Source organism: Cinclus cinclus, chromosome 1, assembly GCF_963662255.1.
Source record: "Cinclus cinclus chromosome 1, bCinCin1.1, whole genome shotgun sequence".
NCBI classification, from domain to species: domain Eukaryota; kingdom Metazoa; phylum Chordata; class Aves; order Passeriformes; family Cinclidae; genus Cinclus; species Cinclus cinclus.
The window spans coordinates 35,301,064-35,326,458 of record NC_085046.1 but is presented as its reverse complement, the minus strand read 5'-3'; the positions used below and the strand labels follow the sequence as shown (position 1 = coordinate 35,326,458).

Sequence of the window (25,395 nt, the reverse complement as noted above, 5' to 3'; positions counted from 1 at the left end):
TTCCATCCCATTGTCCTTCCTGAAATGAAAGTGCCTGTTTCCTCTGAGAAAGATGAAAGAAGTCCTGTAAGATTTTTTTGCTTTATTAAACTTTTACTGTAGTCCTTAAGTTAATAAACAGTTCAGTGGGAAGCTTGAATGCTCAGCAGATCCAAACATGTCCATCTGTTGTCCCTGAAATTCCTTAATACATCAGAGGTTTCCCAGTGTCTGTAGCATCTGTAGTCTGCAGTCACAGTTCTATTTCTTGTGCAGCTCTGACCTTCCATTTGGTCACAAGAAGCTATTATTTAAACAGATTGTCCTCATCCAAGAAAATCAGCTCTTATCATGAGTATGTTCCAAAGAAATCCTTATCCCTTCCAAGATATTTTAGAAGCACTACCTCGATAAACTAGGTAGGATACGGAGCATGAGGTTTCTTGTTCATTCTCTATACACATTTCCCTTTTTCTCTCTGCTGACTAGGAAACAGTTACATAGTAGATATAATAAGTTGTATTTCTTGTAAGGTGAAGGCATGGTGGTTTTCTCCATTCTTTTTTCAGAAATGTGAGTTCATTTAACTGCCTATTGATTTCAGTACATAGGAATTGTAATATTCAAATTTCTGTTAGATCATTCTTCAGGTGTTCAGAGCTTATACTGCATAGAAATTTCATCTGAACTTCTCAGCGCTTTTACTTTTTTAACAGCAGAATCTTCATTAATAGTCACATCATGTTTTCAATTTGATATTCAAAATGTTCTAATGAAATGCACAACTTTGTGCAACTTGGTTCAGTTTTTATTCACTGAATGAGCGTGCTTAATTTTTGTTCCAAATGCTTTACTGTTGTCTAAAGAAAAGCTGTGTTTTGTGGTTAGTCAACAAGAAGCTATAATTTTGGTTTGTGACCATTTAAAACATGTTGAATTTCATTTAAAGCTAAAACAACAATTTAATTTCTTTCTGCTTGTCCTCATGAGTTAGAGAAAAATAAATACAGCAATATTGAACTTTTCTTTTTATGTGGCTTAAAAGATCTAAATACAGCTTGCGCTTGCAACTTTTACCCAGGCTGGAACTTGGGGATTTTGCACCAGTAGAGTTGAAGAATAATTCCTCCTTAGTACTCTAATAGGAGGCAGGAGAATTTACCATTATATATTCATAATTTTTAGTGGATTGGTAATAATGATGAATCAGGTAATAAATTTTCAAAATAATTCTTTGAACTCTGATATGTAGTTCGTATTTTAGTATTTTATTAATAAAGAGCTATAAATGATTTTAGGCTATCAAAATCCATTTCCTTGGGTTCAGTTTTTGGCTGACCCTTAATATAGGCAAATGGAATTTGTAGCAGATCCAAGAGGAAAAGGTTTGTTTAAATCTGTTTTCTGTTGCCAAAGAGAATGTTTGGTTTTTGTTTGCCTGTAAATTTCATGGTACTTCATTTTCCACAAATAGTAGAAGACCCCAAAGAGTTCTTCCTGAAGTCCTGAAGTAGTTGCATCAGTATTCTCAAGTTGTACAATTGCTTCATTTACAGCTGTTTTCTGGAAGCAGAAGGCTAGAAAATACAGTGGATCCACATTGTTTTATTTATCAAACTGAATTGGTTTACATTTTTAATCTTATAATTATACAGATTATGTTGTTAAGTATTAGGGAAATTACCTTTGTTGGAATATTGCAATGCATCAATCTCCTTATAAAAAGATGGTTTTAAAATCAGTTTTTCTTGGTGTGGCAGATGAAAGATAATCCATTTTCTCTGCATCCTTGTATTTCTAATACAAGCCCTTTGCAAGCAAAGTGGAAATGGAATGCATACATAAAAATACATCCTTTTACATGCAATGAAAATAAGTCATTTTCACAGACCAGAAGACATTATTGTAATAGTGTCATGGGATGGACAGGATTGTCATTGTCACAGATTTCACCTGGAGTGCTGTGTCCAGCACTGGGCTCCCCAGGACAAGAGAGACATGGGCATACTGGAGAAAGTCCAGCAAAGGGCCACAAAGGTGATGAAGGGATTGGAGCATCTCTCCTGTGAGGAAAGGCTGAGAGAGATGGGTCTGTTTAGCCTGGAAAAGAGAAGGCCCAGAGGGGATCTCTCCAGTGTGTATCAGTATCTGGAGGGAGCGTATGAAGAGAACAGAGCCAGGCTTTTTTCAGTGGTGTCCAGTGACAGGACCAGAGGAAATGAGCACCAGCTGCAACACAGGAGGCTCTGTCTGATCATCAGGGAAACATTCTGTTTGCTCTTGAGAGCAGCTGAGCACTGGCATAAGTTGCCCAGGCAGACTGTGGATTCTCTATCCTTGGAGATATTCAGAAGCCATCTGGACAATAATCCTTGGCAGCCAGCTATGCTTGGTGGCCCTTCTTGCATGTGGGCTTGGGCAAGATGAGCTTCTGAGGTCCCTTTCAACTTCAGCCATTCTGGGGTTCTGTGAGAGGATAAACTCTCAGAGAGGAATGTGACATACCCAATTTTTTTCCTTCCTAAAGCCAGTCCAACACCTTGGACTTAATCTATGAGAGTTACTATCAAAATTGATTCTTAACTTGTTTCATTGTCTCCAGGAATAAAATGTGTCCATTTCTCATACTAAGGACTTCTTTAGGTTAGTAACATTTTGGTTATATTTATTCTTCTACATATTTCTTCCCCTCAAATGCAAAGATCAGTGGAGTGACTTTTTTATTTGTTATCAGAAACAGATGTCCCCTGCTTTATTTAGTTAAACAAATGTATCTATAGCCTCAGCTCTGAATGCACAATATCAGTTCATGTTTTGGCAGCCCATGGCATGCTGTTGTTTTTGACACTACTGTTGAGTGGCACACAGCTCTATGTTAATGTGATGTCCACCAAAAGAATTTGGAAGCCTGTTTTGTGCCCAGCATTGAGATGGTTCCCTGCTCCTTTGTATCCTTTGTGGCTTTCTAATAAGAATCACTTAAGCAGCAATTTCTGGAGCTGTCTTCCCATAAACACAGAAATTTTTAATCTGTAATGCACTCTGGTACCCACTATCTTCTGAATGGTTCAGTCTTGCTGGAATAAAGTCCTACAAAATTTCCTCTCCCAGCCTGCCTACTGCCCTCTACTTTTTGGCAGAGTTGCGGAAAAGGGTGCATTTGTGGTCTATTTATTTCTCATTATGTTTCCTTTATGTCTCCAGCAACCATTAAAGAAAGTCTACCCCTCTTTTTAGCAAATAGAAAAGCTGCTTAGACAGTTTGCCAGTTGATTCTGGCAAATATGGTTGGCTGGTCCCAGTTTCTGGCAGAATATTCTGTAAATTACTTTCAGACACAGAGATGTGCCAGAGAGGAAACTTCTGAGTCAAACAATACAAACATTTTTAAAACTTTTATTTAAAAGGAAAAACGTTAGGAAAATGTGGATTTGACCGAAAATAAAGTTTTGATTTAGAGAAACTTCGTGCTTTAATAGGTAAATTTCTGCATAAAAGTTTCAACTTAGTTAAAAAGTTCCCAAGAAGGAAACTTTTCTAAGGAAAATCTGGAGCAGTTTATTTTCTTTCGAAAAATAATTTACAAATATGGTCAATCAGAATCCTTATTTCTTTGCAAAAATATCCTGAACAGAAGTGTCATGCATTATGCTGGTTTTGATTGCACAGATTTTTTAATTAAATCAAATTTGACAACATATGCTATTGTCCCCACAAGCATGTATAAACAACTGTTACTGTCTATGATTTACGTAGCTACTCTGACTGATTTGAAGTTAGTTATGAGTACCCCTACAGGTTAGAAAATTAATGTATGCCATTATTTTCAATTAAGTAGGCATCTGCTGTAGCGATTTTAGAGCCTGAGTTTAAGCCCACAAACTTGACAGTTCTGCTCAAGTAGAAATAGTATATGAAAAACCAATGAGATAATAAAATAAATACCAGACAACCGCACAAAGAAAACCATGTATGCAAAAATCCCTTCTGTGCATAGTAAACATCTTGGAGATGGTTTTTATTGCCATGTATCTTTTCCCTGACTGTTACTTTTTAAATTTCTTTTGAATGTTTTAAGCAAAATACTTGTCAGTTCAGACTTACCAATGCCAAACACTTATTTGGAAGTACAAACGCTATGATGAAATGTCCTTTTCTCGTTAAGCATCATAAAATGTGCCCAGAATAAGTTAGACTGTCTGTGTACATCAGCCAATTCTTGATCAGTATATTGGATTTGTCAGACCTAAAGTTAAAGACATGTTGATTATTCTCAATGCCATTAAGTTTAAAATACTTTAGTGCCTTAATGTTTAATTGTAGTTAATACTGGAGGACATATGTCTTCCTTATTCTGATCTGACAGGCCAATTCAGGCACAAAAAAAAATGCAATTTATTTAATACTTCAGTGCTTGTCTAATTTTAGGGTTAGATAAAAAGAATATTAAATTTCGGATGCTGACAGGTCACATGAGCACAGTTTGTAGAAAAACCTCTGAGATATTTTGGAACTATTATTCGTTTCTTGGTTGCTTTCCTCTGGCTTACACAACATCTTGTAACTCAAATGAAAGAGCTGAAAACAGTAGAAGAAAAAATAAATTGCCTTTTATAATTTTTATTAGAAATACCTGCAAGTTTCTTATAATTTAGTAAAGCAACAGCTATATGTATGAGTGGCAGCTTTGAATCCTAGAGCTCCTTATGTTTTTTGGAGTGATTAATTTCCAGGGAAAGAAACTGCACTGTGATAAAAACAGTAAGTTAATTGCTTAGGAAAAAAAATATTAATAGAAACCCAAGAAGCTCTGTGGTGCTTTTTCTGTCATATTACAAGCAATAAACATGTATACAGAACAGACCTGTGGGGGAATTTGGAATATTTTAAAAATGTTAGTATAAACTTATCTTTCTCTGGTACAAAAGATTCAGATACATGTAAGTGAATAATACTTCGCAGTAACTACTGCACAGAAGCAGACTGATACCACCTGAAAAAAGGCAATAAGAATATTAAAAATTATTAGCCTTTTGAAACTCTTTTTTGTCAAAAAGAATTTAAAAATCACCAAATGGATGAGACCATCAGCAATGTTTACAAAAGGATCAAAGTGGCCCAGGACACAATAAGTGTGATGCTTCACTTCACATCAATCATGCTACCAGCAGAGGTGCAGGACTTGTTCTGTCCATCCTCTTTCCATACATTAATCATGAAGTTAATGTTTCAGCATCCCAGTGGCAAAGAGAAACATATCAGAGGGTGTGTGTTGGTAGCTTGAGCTGCCCCATTTTTCTTTTTCAGTGGGAATTTCATTTCTTCATCCTGCTCTTTTAAGATAACACCATGAAATTACTGTCCTCTTCTGTGGAGAGTTGAGAGACCTGCACTGAACTCTAAACAAAAACATGCCTCTAAACCAGACTGTTGTTCTATCTGGGAGATTTTTGGGCAGAAAGGGTTTCTGTGTTTGGAAGATTTTTTTTCCCACTGGAATAGGTTGTGACTATGCTTTTAGTAGCTTGATTCTTATTTTTGTCCGTGCTTCATTAAATCAAACAATTCCCTATAAAAACAACAAGACTTTTACTTCTGTGCTTTTAACAAAGTAGTATAAATGGTGTATATTTATAGCCCTTACATAATCACTGTACTTTAGTTTTACCTTCCTTAAACTCTGAAAAATTAGAGATTCCAAAACCCTTAAATAAATAATCCTGCTTTGGTCTATATCCTCAATCATGTTAGGAATCATATCAAAGGTCAAATACATCCGGCCTGACCAGAGGAAGATTTAGAGTAACTATTTTGCAACTGATGCTTAAAAAGAATTTAAATGAGTATGAGTTTAACAAAGGGTGTGCTTTGGGAATCCTTCATAAAGGACTGCTTGTGCTGAACTGTGTGTATTAAAAAGCTTATTCAGGCAGCAAAATCAAGAAGCATAATTATGTAAGTACATAACACCTAATCAACTCTTTCAGTAAGGTTCAAGTAAATATGCTAGTGTTTCCCTGCTCATATTTCTCTTACATTTGCTACACTGGGCTTATGCAGTCTTAAAGGCCAGCAATGTGTGTAACAGAGGGGCAGAAAGTCCCTCAGATGTGATAGTGAAATATAATGGAAGAAATGGGATTCTCATTTGCCTATGTGTTTATTTATAACTATTTCCAACATGCTTGCAGCCATACCATCTAAATTAATGTATCAATTTTATTATTTATGAAGAAATTTTCTGGTATTTCTAAGTTGGCAATCTCAACAGCAGCACTGAGAGAAGCCTTTTATCAGCATTTCTGTTCAAAGGGATAATTTCTAGTACCCTACAGCTCTTTCTATTCTTATCTATTCCTTTACCAAGTGGAATATTACCTATTTTCTCAGCTGTTCAGTGCCCACCCAATCCACAAGTTATGCCCAACTTTTTGCATTCCATGGATCTTGCTGATTTTTCTGTATTTCTTTTTTAAACTGTCTCTTGGCAGTCCCACAGCACAGTGCAAGCAGGTGGACTTATGCAGGCAGCAGGTGGATAGATCTCCCATGTCTTGTGTCTGTTGCAGAAGTGGTTTCTTTCCATCCCTGCTTTCTTTGTCTTCACACAGGAGCTTTCTCTATTAGTTGTATTTATCCTTCTCATCTTCCTGCTAAGGAAAAATTGTCTGGCCATAGAAGTGGAATATTTTTAAGAGAAAAATGTACCCAGGTTATATGAAAAGGAGTCCTTCTCATGCTCCAGGAGTACAGTTGCTGGTTTCTGGCTCTGAGCAGTGAGGCTGGTGCACCTGGAACCTGTTCCAATAATAGGTTCAACTGTGGGAGCTGCTTTGGAAAATTTCCAAGCCCGCGGTCCTGTGCCACTAACATCTCCAGGCAAGGTGGAATGTGGCAAACTAAGCTAGCAAATTGACTTTGAACTGTTTAAGATGGAAATTCAACAGCAGGACCTGGTGATTAGAAGCTGTAAGCCAGAGTTTCAGCTATTTTCAGGACTTTAATCGAAATTAAATATGTCTGTCAGGTTGTAGGGAGATCCTCTGAGGCACCAATTTTCATTTTCTTCAAAATTTCTATATATTTCTAGCTTTGTTTTAAGAGACAATAAATCAAATAAATCTATAGTCATGCATCAATGCAAAAAAACCAGCTGTTTTGTCTCAAAGTCACCAATCTTAGTAGAATTTATAAATAAATATGAATGGTAAATAAATATTGTTTATATGTAAAGAATAATAAATAAACATGTAAACTCCTAAAACTAGGGGACAAGGAAGAGGATAGTCATTCTAGTTTGGAAAAAGAGAATTAATTGACCACAAATTTTTTTTCTTGTATTTCAAGAAAACTACATATACATAATGCATTAAGATAATAATTTTTCTTGCATTTTGAAAGTGTGGGTCTCCTCAGCAAATGCTAAGTCTAGAATGCTAGAAATTTGGATGTTGGAAAAGACTTCCTGGGTTATTGGTTATACCAAATCCAAGTTGCAGCCCCTTTCAGTTTTGTTTGGACTTGTTCTCTATTTTGAGGGGGAATATATAGAAAGGCTGAAATTCTTATCCTTTTAATCCTTTATTATAATCTCTTTGTTCTGTTTATGTGGGCATAATTTGGAGAAGCATCATGAGATGCCATCCCTTACTGTGTTGTTATAGAGAGCACTTAGAGGAAGTAGGGACTGTACTAATTCCCAAAAATATGTGCCTTTGCAGGTGAATGCCTTCTAGCATTTTAATTTATTGCCAAATTTGTCTTTGTCTCATTCTACTTGAACATTTTTATCTGTATTATAAAATTCCTTTCTTGTCTTTGATACTTGTTTTCAGTCTGAGCCCGCTGAACCAAATAATTTTTTGTTATTGTCGTGTTGCTACATACCCTGATTTAGCTTGGCTCCATGGAGTCACAGTAGATATTTTGTTGACCTTTCCTTCATTTTCTGTTGTATTTTCTTATTTTTTCTCAGTCCCATGCTTCCCCCCCCTTTCAGAGGGTTGTCACAGATATACGTTCACAAAAGATTTGGCAGTGGCAGTTCTGATTCAGGTTTTAAAACAGATAATTAGTCTTCTGAATTTACTTATTTGAACAGAAGAGGATGCATTGTACCCAAATGTTTTAACTTTGACAACACTACATTTGGAACCTAGACTTCTAGGATTACTGTTTGCCTAATTCATTTGTGCTTCCCCAGATGTCCTGTGATATATTTTGAGATGTACAGTATTACCAGAAAGCAAAACTGGAAAGAAACAGATCAAAATAATTATAAGACATAGGAGAAAAGAGATTAAAATAAATGGTTTCTCTAATCTGACAGAGAACCTGCTTGTGCTTTAGGGGTTCTGATCTAGAAAAGCACTGAAATAAGTATGTAACTATCAGAAAGTATAAAGTCTGAGCAACTATGCTTACTAGCACTACACTACACTAGTGAAACTAAGAGAAATATGGAAGAACATACAAGAAAAAAGGGAAGAAAGCATTCCTACTTAAGCTATCTCATACCACACTGGAATAGCACTCTGAGATAAAATGCTGTAAAAAAAAAGCATAAGCAGGAGTAAAAGTGGTATAAAATAAAAACATGGTTCATGTTTGCTGTGCCTACAGTCTAAAGGTACAAAATACAAGTTTGTAGGACTTAGCTGAAAGTACTGTGCTTAAAATATTTAACATTTATAAAAGCATATTCAAAATAATATAAACTAGGCGGTAGTGAAGATGTGAAGAACACAAAACATGAGTTAATAATTAAGCATGGGGATATTTCAGTTAGTGCATAGACATCTAAATACTGTCAGATAATGGCTTAGCACAGGAAATCAGTGCATAACCTCTACTTCTGCAGGAATTAGTACATGAAGGCAGCATATAAACTTTTTAATGTCTTCCCTGGGTAATATATTAATATTCACAACATTTCATTTTATGCAAAAATTTCACAAGTACCAAAGTTTTCAGTCTAAAAGTGACAATTTACATTTCACCCCTGACTGATGTGCTTGGTGCACTCTAATCTAATAATTTCATAGCCCCTTCCACATAGAAGAAACTTCCTGTAAGCATCTGCAAAATAAATGCTCTATGAAAACTCTCTCAAAAATGCCACCTTTTCATCAACAACTGTTTGGCTCCATGCTGAAGCCATGTCTAGAAGACTGACTAATATAGCCATATTGTTTCCATGTCCTCCCCATATGTGAGTCTCCAGCCATCTGTTGTCTCTTGGCTTACACCATGAAGCCCTTCAGAGAAGTGGGATTTTTCTTTTTATTTGTACAGCATCCAGCAGAGCAAGGCCTTGGTCCTGATGAGGGACCATGAGCGATACAGTTAAATAATAAGTTAAATTCATAAATAAAATTAATTAAAAGCTCGGGTTAAGTTCCACTGCATGTAATTCAGTGCTCAGAAATGGGGGTTTCTGGTTTAAATGCCACCATATGCTGTGCACTATTCTGTAGCTGGCATAGAATATTAAAAAAATTATGGGGGTGTCAACCAACATTCAACTGTCAGAGATTCAAGATTATAAGGTTAAATCTTGTATTTAATTCTTAGATTAGAAAATTAAATAAATTCCCAGAAAATGGAAGGAGTAACCACTGCTTTTTACTCCAGGGGAATTTGCTTAAAATTAAATGAGAAAGCAATTTATGCATTGCATCTGAGTCTTGTTTGATTTGTAAACTGCTACTGACATCTAAAAAGTATCCTCTGTGTATAATTTATGAGTAAGAACTTAAGTACTGGTAAGACTCTTAGCAAGTCCCTGACTTCAGGATTTCCATGTATCAATCTCATTTTTCCCATTATTTTCCTCTAAATGCTTTGATATCTCATCAAAATTATTTTCTAATTTGCTATGCCAGTTTGCCAAGAGCCATGGAAGGTTTCCTGTGCTCTTGCTATGAATACTAAAAAAACTGAAAATGTGACTGAGTAAATTAATATATGAAAAGTAGCTATTTAACTACAGGGGAAAACAAACAAGCAAACAAAAAAAACCCCACACTACCTTGAGCTCAAGACATCGCTGATGTGCAGATCTCTGTAGTCTGGAAGACTATTCTGGTCAGTACTGTTATATGTTTTTATCATGACATTCTGTTTTCTCCACACTTCACTCAACCCATCATTGACCAGCATCAAAACCAACCTCAACAAGACTGGGCTCTTTGCCAGCTCAGTTCTGTCACTGGTTTGATGGGGTTTTTTTTATGTTTTCAATTTCAGCATTAGTGCTTAAATACCTTAAGTGCCTTTAAATACTCTTCTCTTTGAAGATAGTTTCTTTTCCACAGCACTTAGCACTAGGTAGTGCTGCCAAGTTAATTCTTATTCAGGATTCAGATTTAGGATGAATAGAATTTTGCCATTCTGAGTATTCATGAATGAAATGCTTGGACATACATTGTTGCAAGCTTTGACAACAGAGTTTGCTTTTCCTTGACTTTACTACCTGGGTTAAACAAACAAAAGTACAATTTTTCTTTTATCTCCTGAATAGCAAGACTGAAAACTAAAAGGTATTTTGAAAGAAAGGAGTATGGTATTTTGAAACAAAGAAAGGACTGCATTACAGTCTGATTTTCTTGGTTTGTATTCCCTGTTTTCTATAATTCTGTCTTAACCTACATGTCATGTATGTCAGAGAAAATCAGTTTAAACTGATAAAAGCAGTTTTGAGAAAGAGTGGCTTCTTCCAAAACTGTATGTCATCAGACCTTGTAAAGGATACTAAATTCCAATGCCCTTACACAGGTGTGCAAACCATATTGCACCTTGTAAAGCCATGAGCTGTAAAAGGATAGGATTACAATGTCAAAAGTGTAAAAGTTTCTGTTCTTGACCATGCTGACCACGCTGACCACTTTCAGTCATTCATAGCTTTTTTCTGATGCAGTAAAATTTGATTAAAAATGGGGCATGGGAGAGGCATCACTGATCTCATTATGAGCTCAGGAGTAAAGGAAGGGTATAAAAATTTATTTCCGTAGCTCTCTTTGTAAAGGTGAGAAGATAGATGAAAGGAAGAGTAACAAAAACAGAAGAACAAGCTTTAGACAGATGGAGAGTACCAGCACTGCATAGACTGGGGTGGAAATAGCAAATAAATGTAAAAATATTAATCACAAAGGAATTAGCTCTCATGGCAAAAGAAAAAAAGTTAATGTATCAATGTAAGCAAAGTTCTATATGTGCATAAGAAGAAAGAAAAGTATGAGAAACATAAATATAAGTTAAATTTTTTGCAGATTCAGTCTTGCCAAAACCAGGAAAATAGTTGGAGATGTGTATATGGAGGCACTCAAATAGAAACTTGATTTGACTGGAGACATAAATTCTAGCCTGCTTAATATTGTTAGTGAAATGTAAATCAATGCAGTACCAAAATAAACTACTTCCTTTTCATTCTCCTGTTAAATTCCTGATGTTAATGGTTTTCTGAAAGGCTCTGCATCATCTGCAAGGCTGAAGGTGTTTAATAGTTTTTTGAGAACCCTGGAACTGAATTTTCAGAAAGTATTAAGTTGTTTTTCTGCAAGATTGCATATGTAAATATGAAGATCTTGGTCTCCCATGCCTGATGCAGTGATTCCTTAGTTTGATTTGCTGCTTGATTTGCTGCTCTTCCTCATAATGCAGCTGCCAATATTAGAAAATATTGAGCTTTACAGAACATGTTGTTTGGTAAATGGAGACTGAATTTGTATTTTGGTTGAATGAGTTGGATTCGTTGTTCATATGTTTCTAGTGCTGTGTGTGTCAGATCAACTGAAGGGGCAGTTTCAGCTTGAAGATTGGTCCAAACCATACTGGATTTCTCCTGACTTATGTTTGGCCTGTTTGAAGAATTTATAAGTCTGTTCATGCATAAGAGAGATCAAATCATCACTGCTATATGTACACAAAATAAAAATGGTATCCAGGCTACTCATTTTGTTAGCACAATGAAAAGTGGCACATAGAGGAATGTGCAGTGTATACTACACTGAGAGCATCTGCTCTGTGCTGGCTATAAATCATTTGTTTTATCTAACACTGCTAAAGAATTTGACATTAGATTACTGAAAAAAAGGTCCTCATTCCTGAGGGGCTTTGTGATTTTGCTGCTTACCTGTGCAGAGCAATCTTTGAAAGGTACTGTGAGAAAAGATTAGTCCTAGAAATGTTGTATAGAAGAGACTTCTGCTTAAGCTGCTACTTGGAGTAAGACAATGACTAGCATTGGGTCAGGTCAGTGACTTGGAATAGAATCTACCTCTTGTGTAAGTAACCTCTTCCAGTGCTGCCCTGCTCTTCTAATGAAGAATATTTTCCTAATGACCTATCTGAACCTTCCAAGGTGCAGTTTTGGGCCATAGTGCCTTCTATATCATCTGTGAAGAGTTTGATGCCATCATCTTTGTCACATCATGTAGTTACAGGTTCTCAGTAGATCCCCCTTGAGCTTCTCTTCGCCAAAATAAACAAGCACTGCTCCTTCAGCCTCTCCTCCAGACCTGTAGCTGTCACAGCAGCCCTGCACTGGGCCCTCTCCAGTTTCCCTATGTCTTTGAACTGCAGGCCCTTTGAAAAGCATTATTAAAGGTGAGGGCTAGCAAGCACTGAGTAGAAAGCAGTGTAATGACTTTCCTGGATCTGCTGACCACATTGCTCAGTACAACTGAGTACATTATTCATGATAAGAGAACTTTGTTATAAACAGCGCAGCAGCCACTTGTAGCCTCCATATCCTTTTCAGCAGATCTGAAACAAAAAGTTCCTTCTCTGTCTGCACTGGTGCATTGGGATTTTTCTTCGCAGGTGCAGAATTTTGCACTTACAGAAATTTCTAAAACAGAAACCTCAGAAAGGCTTCTCTAGCCTAGGTTTCCCATGTCTCATGGTATTTGTGAGTTGAAGTTCCACCAGTCAGCACAGCAGCCACACCTCCCAGTTTTGTATCATCTGAAAATCTACCGAGTGTACATTCTGTCTCCTTATCTGGGCTATTGATAAAGATACTGAACGGTGTCTTCATAGCCCTGATACAAGATACTGAGTAGTGTCTTCATTTGTCACTGTGCTCATTTCTAAACAACACCTAGACATCAAGCTATTGACTCTGTTCTTTAAGCTTGGGATTCTGAACAATCCAGTCCACCTACAGTCCTTTCATTCAACCCATACTTCATCATATTATAAGTGACTATGCTTTTGGAGGTGTGTCAAAAGCCTAACTAAAGTGAAACTCCATAGCATTCACTTTCCTCCCTTCATCTGCATGCCCAGTCATTTCGTCATAGTGGGCAACCAGGTTGATCAAGCATGATTTGCTCTTGGTAAATCCTTGTTGACTTTTCTTGGTTATTGTCTTGTCCTTTACATGCTGGAAATTGATTCCAAGAGGACATGCTCCACAATTTTTCCAAGGACTAAGGTGAGGCCAGCCATTGTATAGTTCCTTAGATACCCCTCCTCATTCTTGTTTAGTATGTATGTAAAACTAACCTTTCTGCAGTCATCAAGGATGTCCTGTAATAGCAGTGATTTTTCACAGGTGGTATCCAGTGGTGTTGCAATCACCCTGTCAGTTTTTCAGCAGCCATAAGTATATTCTATGTGGTCCCATATATTTGAACACACACTGCTTCTTCAGGTATTTATCAGCTTACGCCCTTACTCCCCTCCATAGCCATCCCTCTCCTTCCCAAACAGTTTGTGCAGGAGTCTGGGAACAGAGTTGGCCTGAGAAGAGATGCAAAAATATATTTGAGTGCTGCAGCCTTTTTTTATATCATATGTCATTGTCTTATCTCCCTTAGAAAGCAATAGACCATTTTCCTTGGACCTCCTTTTGGTGCTCTGCATACTTATAAGATTACTTCTTGTTACTCCTGAATGTCCCCCATTTAATTTTTGCTCCAGATGGGGCTTTGTCCTTCCTAGTTTTGTTCGTGTGCCCAAACAATGGCCGTGGGCCTGTCCTTTGTTTCCTGTCATTGTTTCCACACATGCTCTCCATTTCCACCATTTCCACCTCCATATGTGCTTTTCCCATTTTAGTTGATTAGGAAGCTCCTTACTCAGCCAAGTGGACCTTCTGCCTACCTTGTCTGTATGTGCTGATTCCTCATGTATATATGGGTTAGGTCCCTGTTCTGTATCAAAGTCCTGCACCTTAGATTAGCAAATCTGTCCACAAAGATTTCTTCCCCATCTTTGCCAGGTAGACCTGTTCTCTAAGTTTTCTGTCATCAAATTTTGCCACAAGCAAAATAGTTGAAGCTCAGCTAATGCCACCAAGTATGTAACCATATCTGGTCTCCCTGGTACACCTTCTGCTTTCTAGGCTTTTCCCTTTTGCCATAGGATTGAAGGGGAACACCACCAGGGTTCCTGTCCCCTTCCACGTGGCTCAGGAGCCCTACAGTCACTTTAGAACTAAAGTGGTTTCACATCACCCTGTCTCTGGTAGCTGCATGAATAAGCAGGAAAAAAAGTCAGAACCTTAGGTGACCCCAAACAGTCTGTTTGGGCAACTCTACAAACTGAGGCTCCATACAGGCAAGAGACCTCCCTAGCTGACAAGTCAGGCTGGAAGACTCACCAGCCATGCATGCACTGTCACTCATCACCTGTCCTTGGTCGTGCTCTGATACAGCGTCCAACCTGAATTCTTCCACTGAGGGAGCTTGGTCTAACTGTCTGCTGCCTGGGCCCTGCACCACTGGGCAGCCCTTCTGCTGCCAGAAGTCACAAGTTTGCAGTTCCCTCCCTCATATCAGTGCATGCCTTCTTCCCACTGTATCTTGCCTCAGTTGCACCTTTCCTGTCTGTTGTATGATGTTTTACACCTGGAAAGATCTTGTTAATCACCTGTCAGTCACCCCAGTGCAGTAAAACACACCAGTCTCTTCTTATAGCTGCTCACCTGCTGCTGGGGACTACAACAGAGCAAACCCCCATCAGAGCCTGCACAGAGGTGGTCACAGCGTCGCTGGTGACAGCAGAGGTGGAGGTTACACCTTGTAGCGAGTCATGACTATTTGGGTGTTTTCTAATTGTGCAAAAAGCCCTGGGTCTCTTGTGTGTCAAGTGTCAAGTTAACTGTCTTGCCTATTCGCCCATCCCACTTCCAGCGCTCCTTGGTGCTCTTCCCACAGGTGCCAGATAAGTCAGAAACTCCAAGTTAATTTAGCCTTGTGTAAGATTTCCCACTTGGGAAGGAGACCTCTTGCACTGTCTGTGACTCCCTGACCACAGATCCCTCCTTTGTCCCTGCTGGGTCTGCTGAACTCTGCTCCTCCCCGTGCTGGATCCCAGTGAGCGGAAAGAACAGGGGATGTAGTTTAATCAGCACTGCTCTCACTTGCCAAGAAAAGAGGTGCTGTTGTATAATGGAAAAGGTCAGTTCAGACTCTGTTTGGGTGGATTCAGCTTTCCAAAAGCATTTCAAGATCAATTTAATGCAGTTCTCACCTATGAATAAGAAGAAAAAATAAGTCTAGGAGACATGGAAATATTTATTACAAGAAGTTAAATTTTCTTATTCACCTGTAGGAGATAAACTGGGGTTCAGTTGCTAGAATTAGAATTTGATTGTGTCATTTTATATATAGTAGAGTACTTAAATATTGTCACTTTTCCCTATCTTACAGCTGCACTTGCAATGCCAATGGCAGTTTAAAATTTATGGTAGATTATTTCTTGCAGTCAATAGCTGTTTGTACTAGTAAAAGGTCTTCTGCAGGAATATCACATGAATAGAAATATTGATGCAGATATGCTTGTGCAGGCCATGACAGAACTGCCGACTTTGAATGAGGTCACTCAGCAACTCTAAATTGGCAAATGAAGTCAATCCCTTTTGAGGTCTAAGTTTTCAAAGTATGAGGTTAAAAAGAAAAAGGTGAGAGTATATAATGTAAAGAAATACCAAAGAAAAAAAATGTTTAATATCTATTAGGTGTAAGGAAAAAGCCTGTAGGCAAAAAGCAATACTGCTACATCTTGCAAATGCCACAGTTACGTTGCTTTTTATTGATCAATTGCTTTTGGATTTATGATACATTAGTGCAAAGTTTCCTTTACTTGGTTCTGTCTTGGTTTCTGATGGAAGTTAAGATCACTTATACATTTAAATCAAGACTGGCTCATTCTATTTATTCTTGTTGATCAGTTTTGAGAGGTTTTTTTTTCATTTGAAAATAATTCACTGTCTAATGCTCAGTGATCTCCATCAAACAAGACTCTGATAGAATTGCAAAGTTCCAAAGAAAAACAAGAGGCTAAAAAGTTACTTTGGCTTTTTCTGAATATCTTGGGTTCAACTGCTTACTTAAACAAAATCCTGCTTAATACTGTTTGTGACTTAGCTTTGAAGGAATTTTTCCGAAGTAGTGGTGATCTTCCTCTGCAGTATAGTCTTCCAAGTCAAGACTGGATGGATTTGTAAACCAGCAAACAAAGGCATTCAAAGAGAGGAATTCTTAGCTGAGGTAGTTCCCATTGCTTAGACAGGGCATGTATCCATGGCTGGGTACTAATGCTGTTCCTGGGCCTTAAAATCAACTTTTTAAATTCAAATTTAAATTATACTTGATGCATAGTTTTAAAGCATAACTTAATAATTTAGAGTAACTGCTTTACAGTATGTGTGCTTAAAATAGTTTTCACCTAAATATTTTGTATGACAGTGTTTGAAAGTGAAGTTGGCTGTGCACAGAAGTGTAGAGATTAAATACAGATAGAGGATGATGTGTTACAAAAATAAGTGTGCCAAAATATATGGCAGTAATGCATCCTTGATATGCAATACTAAGTCTCATGAAATATATCTCTTGAAATTCAAAATAAGCTTTCAAAGAAATAGCTAAGGAGATTACTCTGGCAGAAATCAGAATTTTTCTCATTCGGTGAGTTTTTTTGGCCAGTGCTGTGGTACTGCATTTGCACAAGTGAAACCAGGTAGCTGGTCTATAAAGGATTCTGAATCATTCATCCTTTCTGAGGTCAATGTAGATAGATTTTTATTTAACTTCTTAGAAGGAAAAAGAGTAGTACTAATAAACACTGAGCTATTAAACCAAAACTCTAGTTCCATGAAGTAACAAAATTTTCCAAGAACAAAGGAATAGAAAAAGTTAGAAGAGGTCTAAGCATGTCAAGGGTTAACCTACTACTTTTACTCTGCATTATAGAAATTCTGTTGGTTTTAATGCTAATAATCTCTTCATCGTAGGAGGAGGAATTAGAGGCCCAGATTTCATTCCTACAAGGACAGCTAAATGATTTGGAAGCCATGTGCAAATATTGTGCAAAGATGATGAACATGCATCTTGGTAAGTGCAGTACCTTGCATTAACCTGTAAATCTTTGCAAAGGCTCTTTCAGTGTTTATATTAGGACTAAAACAATATTTATGTAGTACAGTGCATATTATTTTATAAGCCGTGATGAAGATTGATGTACTCAGTTGTTCTATCAGATGCTGCCAGCCACTGTATCTTCATTCTGTCACACTTAAACTTGGGAGTAGGATAGCCGTTGATGATACTAAAAAGAAATAAAGGCATTTTGATTTCTTGTATTGTTAGAGACTTTTTGGAGCTCAAACCATGTGAACTTACAGACTTGAAGTCCATTTGAAATTCAGCAGTCCCACAGTGATACTTGATGTGTACAGCAATAGGTATAAGATTCACAGCCTTTCATTAAATGTAACATTTTCATAACCTATGATTACCTTTGATATGTTAAAATGTTACTGTAGGCTGATAGTTTGTAATATTTGTCTCAGAACAGAAGAAATATAGTAAGATAAAAGGCAGTACATTGGGAACAGAATCAGCAAATACTCCAGTCTAAAATTCTGCTTACGTATTGCCAAGACAGATCAGAGAAAGTAAGCAAAAAACTGCACTCAGATCAAGTGTAAATATTTTTAACCAGCTTTTGATAAAAACACTGGTGGTGTTTTTAAACTGAACTGAACTCTAAAGGTTAGTATATTTAGTTATGTGAAAAAGCACCATTGTTGAGAAATTAGGGCAAAACTGCAATAATTTTGAGATCTATTTATGGCCTGCAATATCTGAGCAAAATAAATTAAAATTGAATATTTCAGTGGGTAGAACTAAGTATATGATATCTAAGTTTGCCAGGTCAGAAGGTTCAGATGTAAAAACCATGTTGTATTTGTATTTTCTTTTATGTGGGTGTTTTACTAGCCACTGTTATAAGCCTAGGAAAAGTTATAAATTTTGTATTACTTGAAAGTTAGGAATCACAGCCTTGAAAAGCCAGGTCTAAACCTCTAACACTGACTGCTTTAGTCTGATGTATTGCATTGCTTTTGTGAAGGCACATGACTAATGATGAGATTAGAAGCAAGCAAAGGGATAAATTATTAGCTACTGAAATGATGGGGAAAAGATTGCTGTGTCAAGAAGAAAAACTGAAGTTTCTTTCCTCTGGTAAAGAAGACAAGGAGCGTTTAACAAGGGTATCAGTTGCAAGCATAAACATTTCACCAACTATAGCTGTACCAGATATCAGAATAAACCCAGACAAATCTCCTTGAAGCAGTCTGCCTTTCAGCACTGGATTCATGAACTGAAAGCCTGTGATCTGTGGTCGTATCCAGGTATCCAATTCTTTTCCCTGAATATATTGGAAACAAAAGCATTTAGAGCCAGTAGTCTCCCAGGAGCACTGTGGAGTGATTTACTACCCTCACAGGACTAGGAAAGCCACCCCTTATAGAGCTTTGGCTGCAGGGTGTGCTGGGTGCATTGTGACACCCCCGTAACACTCTCAGGGCCTGTCAGCCTAGCCTCTTCCATGTCTACTGCCTGTACTTCTTCACAATATTCCTGTATGTCTTGTCAACATCATGGACTATTAACTTCGTAAATTTGTCTTACACTAGTGTGTTTATATCCTATAGAGATTAACAGTTAAGAGTGATAAAAAGATAGATAAAGACACCACCAACCTTCATAGCCTCTGCACTTGTAGCAAATTGATTTTAGGTATACCCAAATTAGTCAGCAGATGATTCACATGGAGGCAGGGAAAAAAAGCCCACCAGGATTCTTGCTGGCATGCAAAATCCCATCTGACCTTAAATCTGTCTGTCCATATAGCACATGCCAGCAGGCTGTGCAAGAAAATGGATTCTCTGGTGCATCACAGAACACCCCCTGAGGATTATCTCCAGAGTCCATACACTGCTCAGAGGTTAAGAGAAGGGCAGCAAAATAAAACCCAAGAGCATATCTGATTATTTCTGAAGGGAAAAGTTAGTAGGGGCTGCTACAGCATCTGATCTGATTCTCCCCCAGCTATCTGTTTACCCATGAAAATGGCTTTGCTTCAGAAACTGCAGAGCAGGTGAGTTATGTCTCTCCTCTTGTAAACTGTCAGAACACTTAACTTCAAAGATATTACTTCTTCCTCTTGGGCTGAATTTTTCTGACTTCATAACCCAGCTATTGGCTCATGTAGCATTTTTAATAGCACAGCTGAAAATCCTCATTTAACTTACCTATACACAGCGATAAAACAATTTCTCATCACTGTCTGTCCTAAGTAGAGCACTACATTTCATTTTATGTGGGTTACTTTTTTAGACCAGATCATTTTTGTGGTCTTCCTTTGAATTCTTCAGGATTTTCATATGTCTTTTCAAGTGGGTTAATTCTATCAGGATATGCTGTACCAGCAATGGGCCCAGAAAAGTGGCTACTTAGCACAGAGAAGGTCATCTCTCTTCTCTCACGTGGCCTTGCTCTTTTTAAACATTTGTAATGCAGCATCACATTAGTGCTCTTTGATACAGTGATAGTTTGAGGTGATAATAGTTTATGACCTTTAAAATTTGATGAATCACAGCTTTCTAAACAGAGGCATTTATCCTGTGGGTAAAATCAGGAAATGTTTATTTCCACACATGTTCTTTGTATTTGATGATATTAAGATTCACTGCTTGCCGTTTGGCATTTTAGCTGAATGATTCAGGTAACTCGATGTTCTGGGTTTTCTTCTGCCCTTCTAACTGCAGACATAACCATCATATAGTTAATAGTTGTCTAAATTGTTGATAAAAACATGAAGATATATAAAAGTTCAGGAGCCTTACAGAACTAATTCAGCAAAGAGACACATTTCTATGAATTATGAATATGTCAATCAAGCAGTCAGGCCTGCCTTTTAAATTTCATAAAGTTTAAGTGCTTATTCTTAAAAACCTCCCTTTTTTTTAGATTGATGATGTAAACCTTTCTTTTCAGACATTATTACTCAACCAATATTCTTCTTCTTGAATTATGCATTCCGTTTGCAGGTCACATTATAACGAAACAGTATTAATTCAGGCTAATAAAAATGTATATCCAGTGATCATTTGCCACAAAATTATCACAACATCAAACAATTATAGAATATTCTTCTTGTAGTTTATAATGAGACAACTGGGGAATTTTTGTCTGTCTTTTCTCAGGTTCCTTCCCTTACAATGGGGATCCAGATGACAGTCAGGTGCAGTTACTTCACGGCACAGATGATGTGTTGTAACTGAGAAATTATGAAAATAACCATGAAATTATCTGTGCTGTTATGAATATGAGGGATAAAATGGCAGTTTTTATTTTGTTCATATATATTCAAAGTTGCTTTCATTAAATGTTTATCTCCTTCTGTAAATAAACCTCACAGTCTACAACATGGCAACAACATAATTAACTGCTTGTAATATCAGGGCATGTTACCATGGGAATGAATGATGGTTCTAAAATATTGCTACTTAGTGCTATGGGTAGAAATTAGAAATAGGGGTTTCATTATTAAAATGGAGGAAAGTAATTTTGTGATCTTTGTCTCCGTCTTAGGGCTGTGCATTAGAAAGAGCTTTACTTTTCTTCCCCCTCTCCCTTAACCACTGGAGTACTGCTCAGTAGAAATTCCTTTTAGCATCTCCAAGGACAAATGAAAAAATTTAGGTATTTAAAATGGCAATAGAGGGAAGCAGATTTTACTGTTGCTCTCACCTGTTTTCACAAGCTTGTCATAGCTTTAAAAAAAAAAAAATCCTGTGTTCAGTTTTTCTGTTATTGAAATAAAGATACATTCAAACTTGTAAATCTGTTGTGTGGCTTTGTTCACAAAATAAATGCAGGATGTTACTCAGCTAATAGTGAAAAAGTATAGTTGCCATAGCTATCACTGCTCCAGCATCATCACAGATACGTTTTCTTGATGTTATGTTCTCACAAGCAGTAGCCTTTTTCAGGAAATAATATTGTCACTGATGATTTCAGAAATATAGTAATACTCTTTAGCATTTTTCTTTGTGGAAGATACTCTACTGTTAGTGCACATAAATTCTTCAAGGTTCAATGATTCAGAAAGCAGTAATACACCATTTAATTATTACAATATTATTACCTGTCATATTGTTACTTCTTTTTTGAAGAATTTTTGTTTGTTTCCCCCTTTCTTGCACTATGTGAAACTAAAGTCATCAAGCTAGCAAGTGCATTCAGAAAAAGATTTTTCCTGGTAACTGGTAGATGTGACATCTGATGTCTTAGAGTAGATCATGAAAAACATGTCTAAGAGACATGCACACAAACAGCATTCAGAGGGCCTTATAGTATCTGCTGGAAGATTCCTCTCTTGTACTTCACATTGGACTTGGCACTGAGTTTGAGGTGTTTGTTCAACATGAAGTTGGTCTGAAGTGTCTCAAAGAGCAAACCTTTGTTACATCCCAGGCTCAAGCCTGTTAAATGGCAGTTCAGGTGACACCAGCTAATGACATTGTCTGACACCATCTGCTATTTTACTATCTTTAGGGTTTGGACCATGTCCACAGTGGCCCACAATTAAAGTGCAGCTACTTTAAAAAAAAGTAAATTAAAGTCCTGGAGAAGTGTCAGCCCTCCATATGCAAGTGCCAGTATGAGCAATTGTGGAGATTCTTGCCAGTTTTGTTCCAGAAAGAAAAGTGCTGAATTTCAAAGTGTTGTCTCTTTATACGGGACAGGAACCAGTCCATCACCATTTTCTGAGACAGAGGAACCTACCATTTGTTTCCAACAGAGACATAGTTTCAGACCTCTAAGGGTGGGAAAGTTTACCAAATAATTACACATGTAGCACAGGAAGTGCTTCTCATGAGAAGCAATTTAAAGGAACATTGGTTCAGTATTAACTTGAATATGGAGATCTTTATATAGAAACTATTTTTTTTTGATGGGCAATTTATCAGGTTATAAAAGTAGAGTAACTAAGGTCATTCCCCACTCGTTTTTGCTTAAGGGCAGCACTATGTAATTGTAGAAGGTTGCTTCCTCAGCTAGCTGAGATTCAGAAGCAATTTAGCTGCTTTTCTTGTTGCACAGAGCCTCACCTAATAAGCCCTGAGGATTCATACCACTTCTGCAGAGTTAGCTCACAGTGTTCTGCACAATATCCTAGAAATATGTGCAAAAGTACCCAATTATACAGAGGAAGCATAAGTCTACCTGGTTTTATTAATTTCACCTTCATACTGTTACTGCTTAACTTGAACCAGCTGCCAGAGGGAGATGCAGGTGGGTCACAGAAATATGTTGCTCAGTATCCAGGTCTTTAAATCATTTCTTGTCTTGGAGGCAACATCACAAAAAACCTCTTAGCTCTGACCCATACCTAGTAAGTTTATGTTTAAGCATCATGGCTTTGCTAAGCCAAAGAAAATAAATCCTTCTCTGAGCCCACACAGGGCTGTTGGCTTTTCCTTGTGATGCATTTTCCAGTTTTACTCCTGCTGTCTGTAATATGTTGCTATGTCCTTCACAAGTATTCCAGTACATCTCCACCCCTCCATTGTGGATTATGGAAGGGATGTGGAAAAGTGAACTTTTTATCTCTCATTCTTCTAAACACCACCAGCATCCTGCCTTTGGAATGGGATGTCAGTTCTCAGCTTTCATAAGCAGCCTGTAAAAAACTGTATGTAAGCAAGATGCCCAGAAGTTATGGAATCAGGGTAACAAGAAAAATGAAAACCAATCTTTTGAGAGTTCTTTGTATTGGATCACAGGACATCCCTGCCACAAACATCAAGCAGTGCTGGCACTTGTATATTCACTAGCATTTCCTGACATCTCCCAGACAAATATTATTTGGAAGACTTATTAGAAACAGTTCAAAGCCACCTTTTCACTGTGATTATTGCAAGCACCATGAGCAAGGAAAAACAAATATAAAAATAAATAAATAAAAACTTATGGGATGTAGTTGCTAGTATAATTTTAGTTGTTGTGTGAAATAGCACCTTTAAAGGTTTAATTAGACTGATTTCATTCCTCCCTCTTTTAACAGTCAGTGCATTTGTTAAGAGGATGCATTTTATTATAAGGATCATTTACAGTGGGGAGAGGAGAAAGTTGATTTAATGCTCAGTATTTAGGGACTTACATACTGCCCAATATAGATCTGGACACAGTGCTTGTTGAATGTATGCAAGATAGTACTGAATTCTTGTTTTATGTGTCATGTGATGAAATGAAAGGTTATGACATTTTGGTAGGGATAAAATGTAATGGAGATTATTTTGCTGCCCTGTGCTGAGATGAAATACTTCACCATTTGTTGAGGAAATAAATGCATTAAATGAGTTCTCTTATGCTTGGGACATAAATAAAATAATCCATGGTTTATAAATCCAGTGTGATTAGAAATGCTATCAGTAAAAAAGGCCACATCAAACACAGGCCCATGAGTCTAAGGGATTGCTGTATTTGGTTAGGAATAATGATGTACAATAACCTATAAAAACAACATATAAAGAAAGAAAGAACAGTAACAAATTTATTAAATCAAATGTAGGAATGTTTACTGGGAAATAAGTATTTGTTGTATAGCATAGTATACAACAGATATTTGTTCTAAAGACTTACTTTCAGACTGCAATTTCTAGTCATTTTACAAATACATATATTTGTTTGTTTGTCTGTTTGTTTATGAAGAATGAAAGTGTAATTCTTCATGTTCCATGAATTTCAACCACCTTTTTGTCACTTAAGGGTAGCTCTTAAGGTCAAAAGCAATTGGTTCAGCTCAGAGTGAGCCTACTTTCTATAACTGTGCCAGTCCTGGAAGTCCAGCTGTGGTAGGCATCTACAGATGCTTTCATCCCAGTAGTCTGAGTGAAAAGGAGATTAAAATAATGAATCTTACACAGTCCCTCATTACCTGATTAACAGCATTCCTAGCAACTTTCAGCAAATTCCTTTTGCTTCCTCCCTGCTGCGCAGTGAGCATCTCCCTTACACTGAAGTACACTGACAATCTACCCTTTCCTTTCCAGCATCTCTTAGGCAGTGGTTTCCCTTCCAGTTCCACCTTTAAGGGAATAGAACTTTAGCAGAAGCTAAATTGTTGTATGAATAAATAGTTGGTTTCCCCATTACTTCCATAAATATACATATGTAAGGTACACATTAAGCATAATCTGCTTACTGTGTGTAAATCAGAGCTCACGGCTGAGAATTGTGTCTTTGAGAAAGGGATGGATAAAATTACTTCGTGACCCTTTAAATCTCCTTCTTAGTGCATCTGCAATTCTATACCTTGCTGTGAGCTGATGATTGGTAACTTTTTTACTACTATTTCTTTGATGTCACAAGCATTACCACACTTTAAATATTGATAAAGTGTTGGTGCTGTGCACAACACATGAATCAGAAGTATAAATACATCACTTATATTCAACACTGTATAAATACATCATTTATATTAAAATAAATGTCTTAAAGAATGCAGTGTTTCACAGATAATTTCATACTTCAGATTTTTCGAATCTTAAAGTTCTTTAAGACTCAAATGTTGCTAAGTGGTGCTTTTAATATAATGTGTAATTGTTATTATAACTGTTGGCAGTTACTATAAGTACTTAGCAGTGTTACCTTCATCAACACTTAGATCACAAACCCTACTGTCTTAGAAGGGAATTTAACTCCTCTCATTTGTGTTTTTAATGCTGGAAGGAAAGTGCCGTAGTTGGAAATATCCTGAGTTGCATTGTTAAACTTCTGTTTTAATTGCAACTTTTTATTAAATTGTGTAGTGATATGCAATATCATTATGTCATACAGCATAGTCTTTCTAGAAAGACCTCAAACCAGTGTTAAGGTCTAGAGTTCATTTTTGTGCTCATCAGACTAAGTTCAGGTAGGAAAGCAGTATTTGTTGTGAAGATAGAGAAAGAGATTGATTATCAGAAGCTGAAGTCCTAGTCTGCCCTTCTAGCCCCTTAATGCTCTTGAAAGTCATGTTCTTGCTATCACAAGTACATTGTGCAGGGAATATTGGAAACATTTTCTGTAAACCCTGATTTCATAAAGACAATCATACAAAAGTACTGGA

At 37.1% G+C, this 25,395-nt stretch overlaps 1 protein-coding gene across 1 annotated transcript in view; it reads left to right on the top strand.

Annotated features, from left to right (window-relative positions):
* Nucleotides 1-25,395, top strand: part of TBC1D5 (TBC1 domain family member 5) — a 243,112-nt gene that overhangs the window by 204,797 nt on the left and 12,920 nt on the right. The window contains exon 18 of the mRNA XM_062496189.1: nucleotides 17,222-17,321. Coding sequence (XP_062352173.1) covers nucleotides 17,222-17,321 — 100 coding nt within the window. The remainder of the gene's footprint in view (nucleotides 1-17,221; nucleotides 17,322-25,395) is intronic.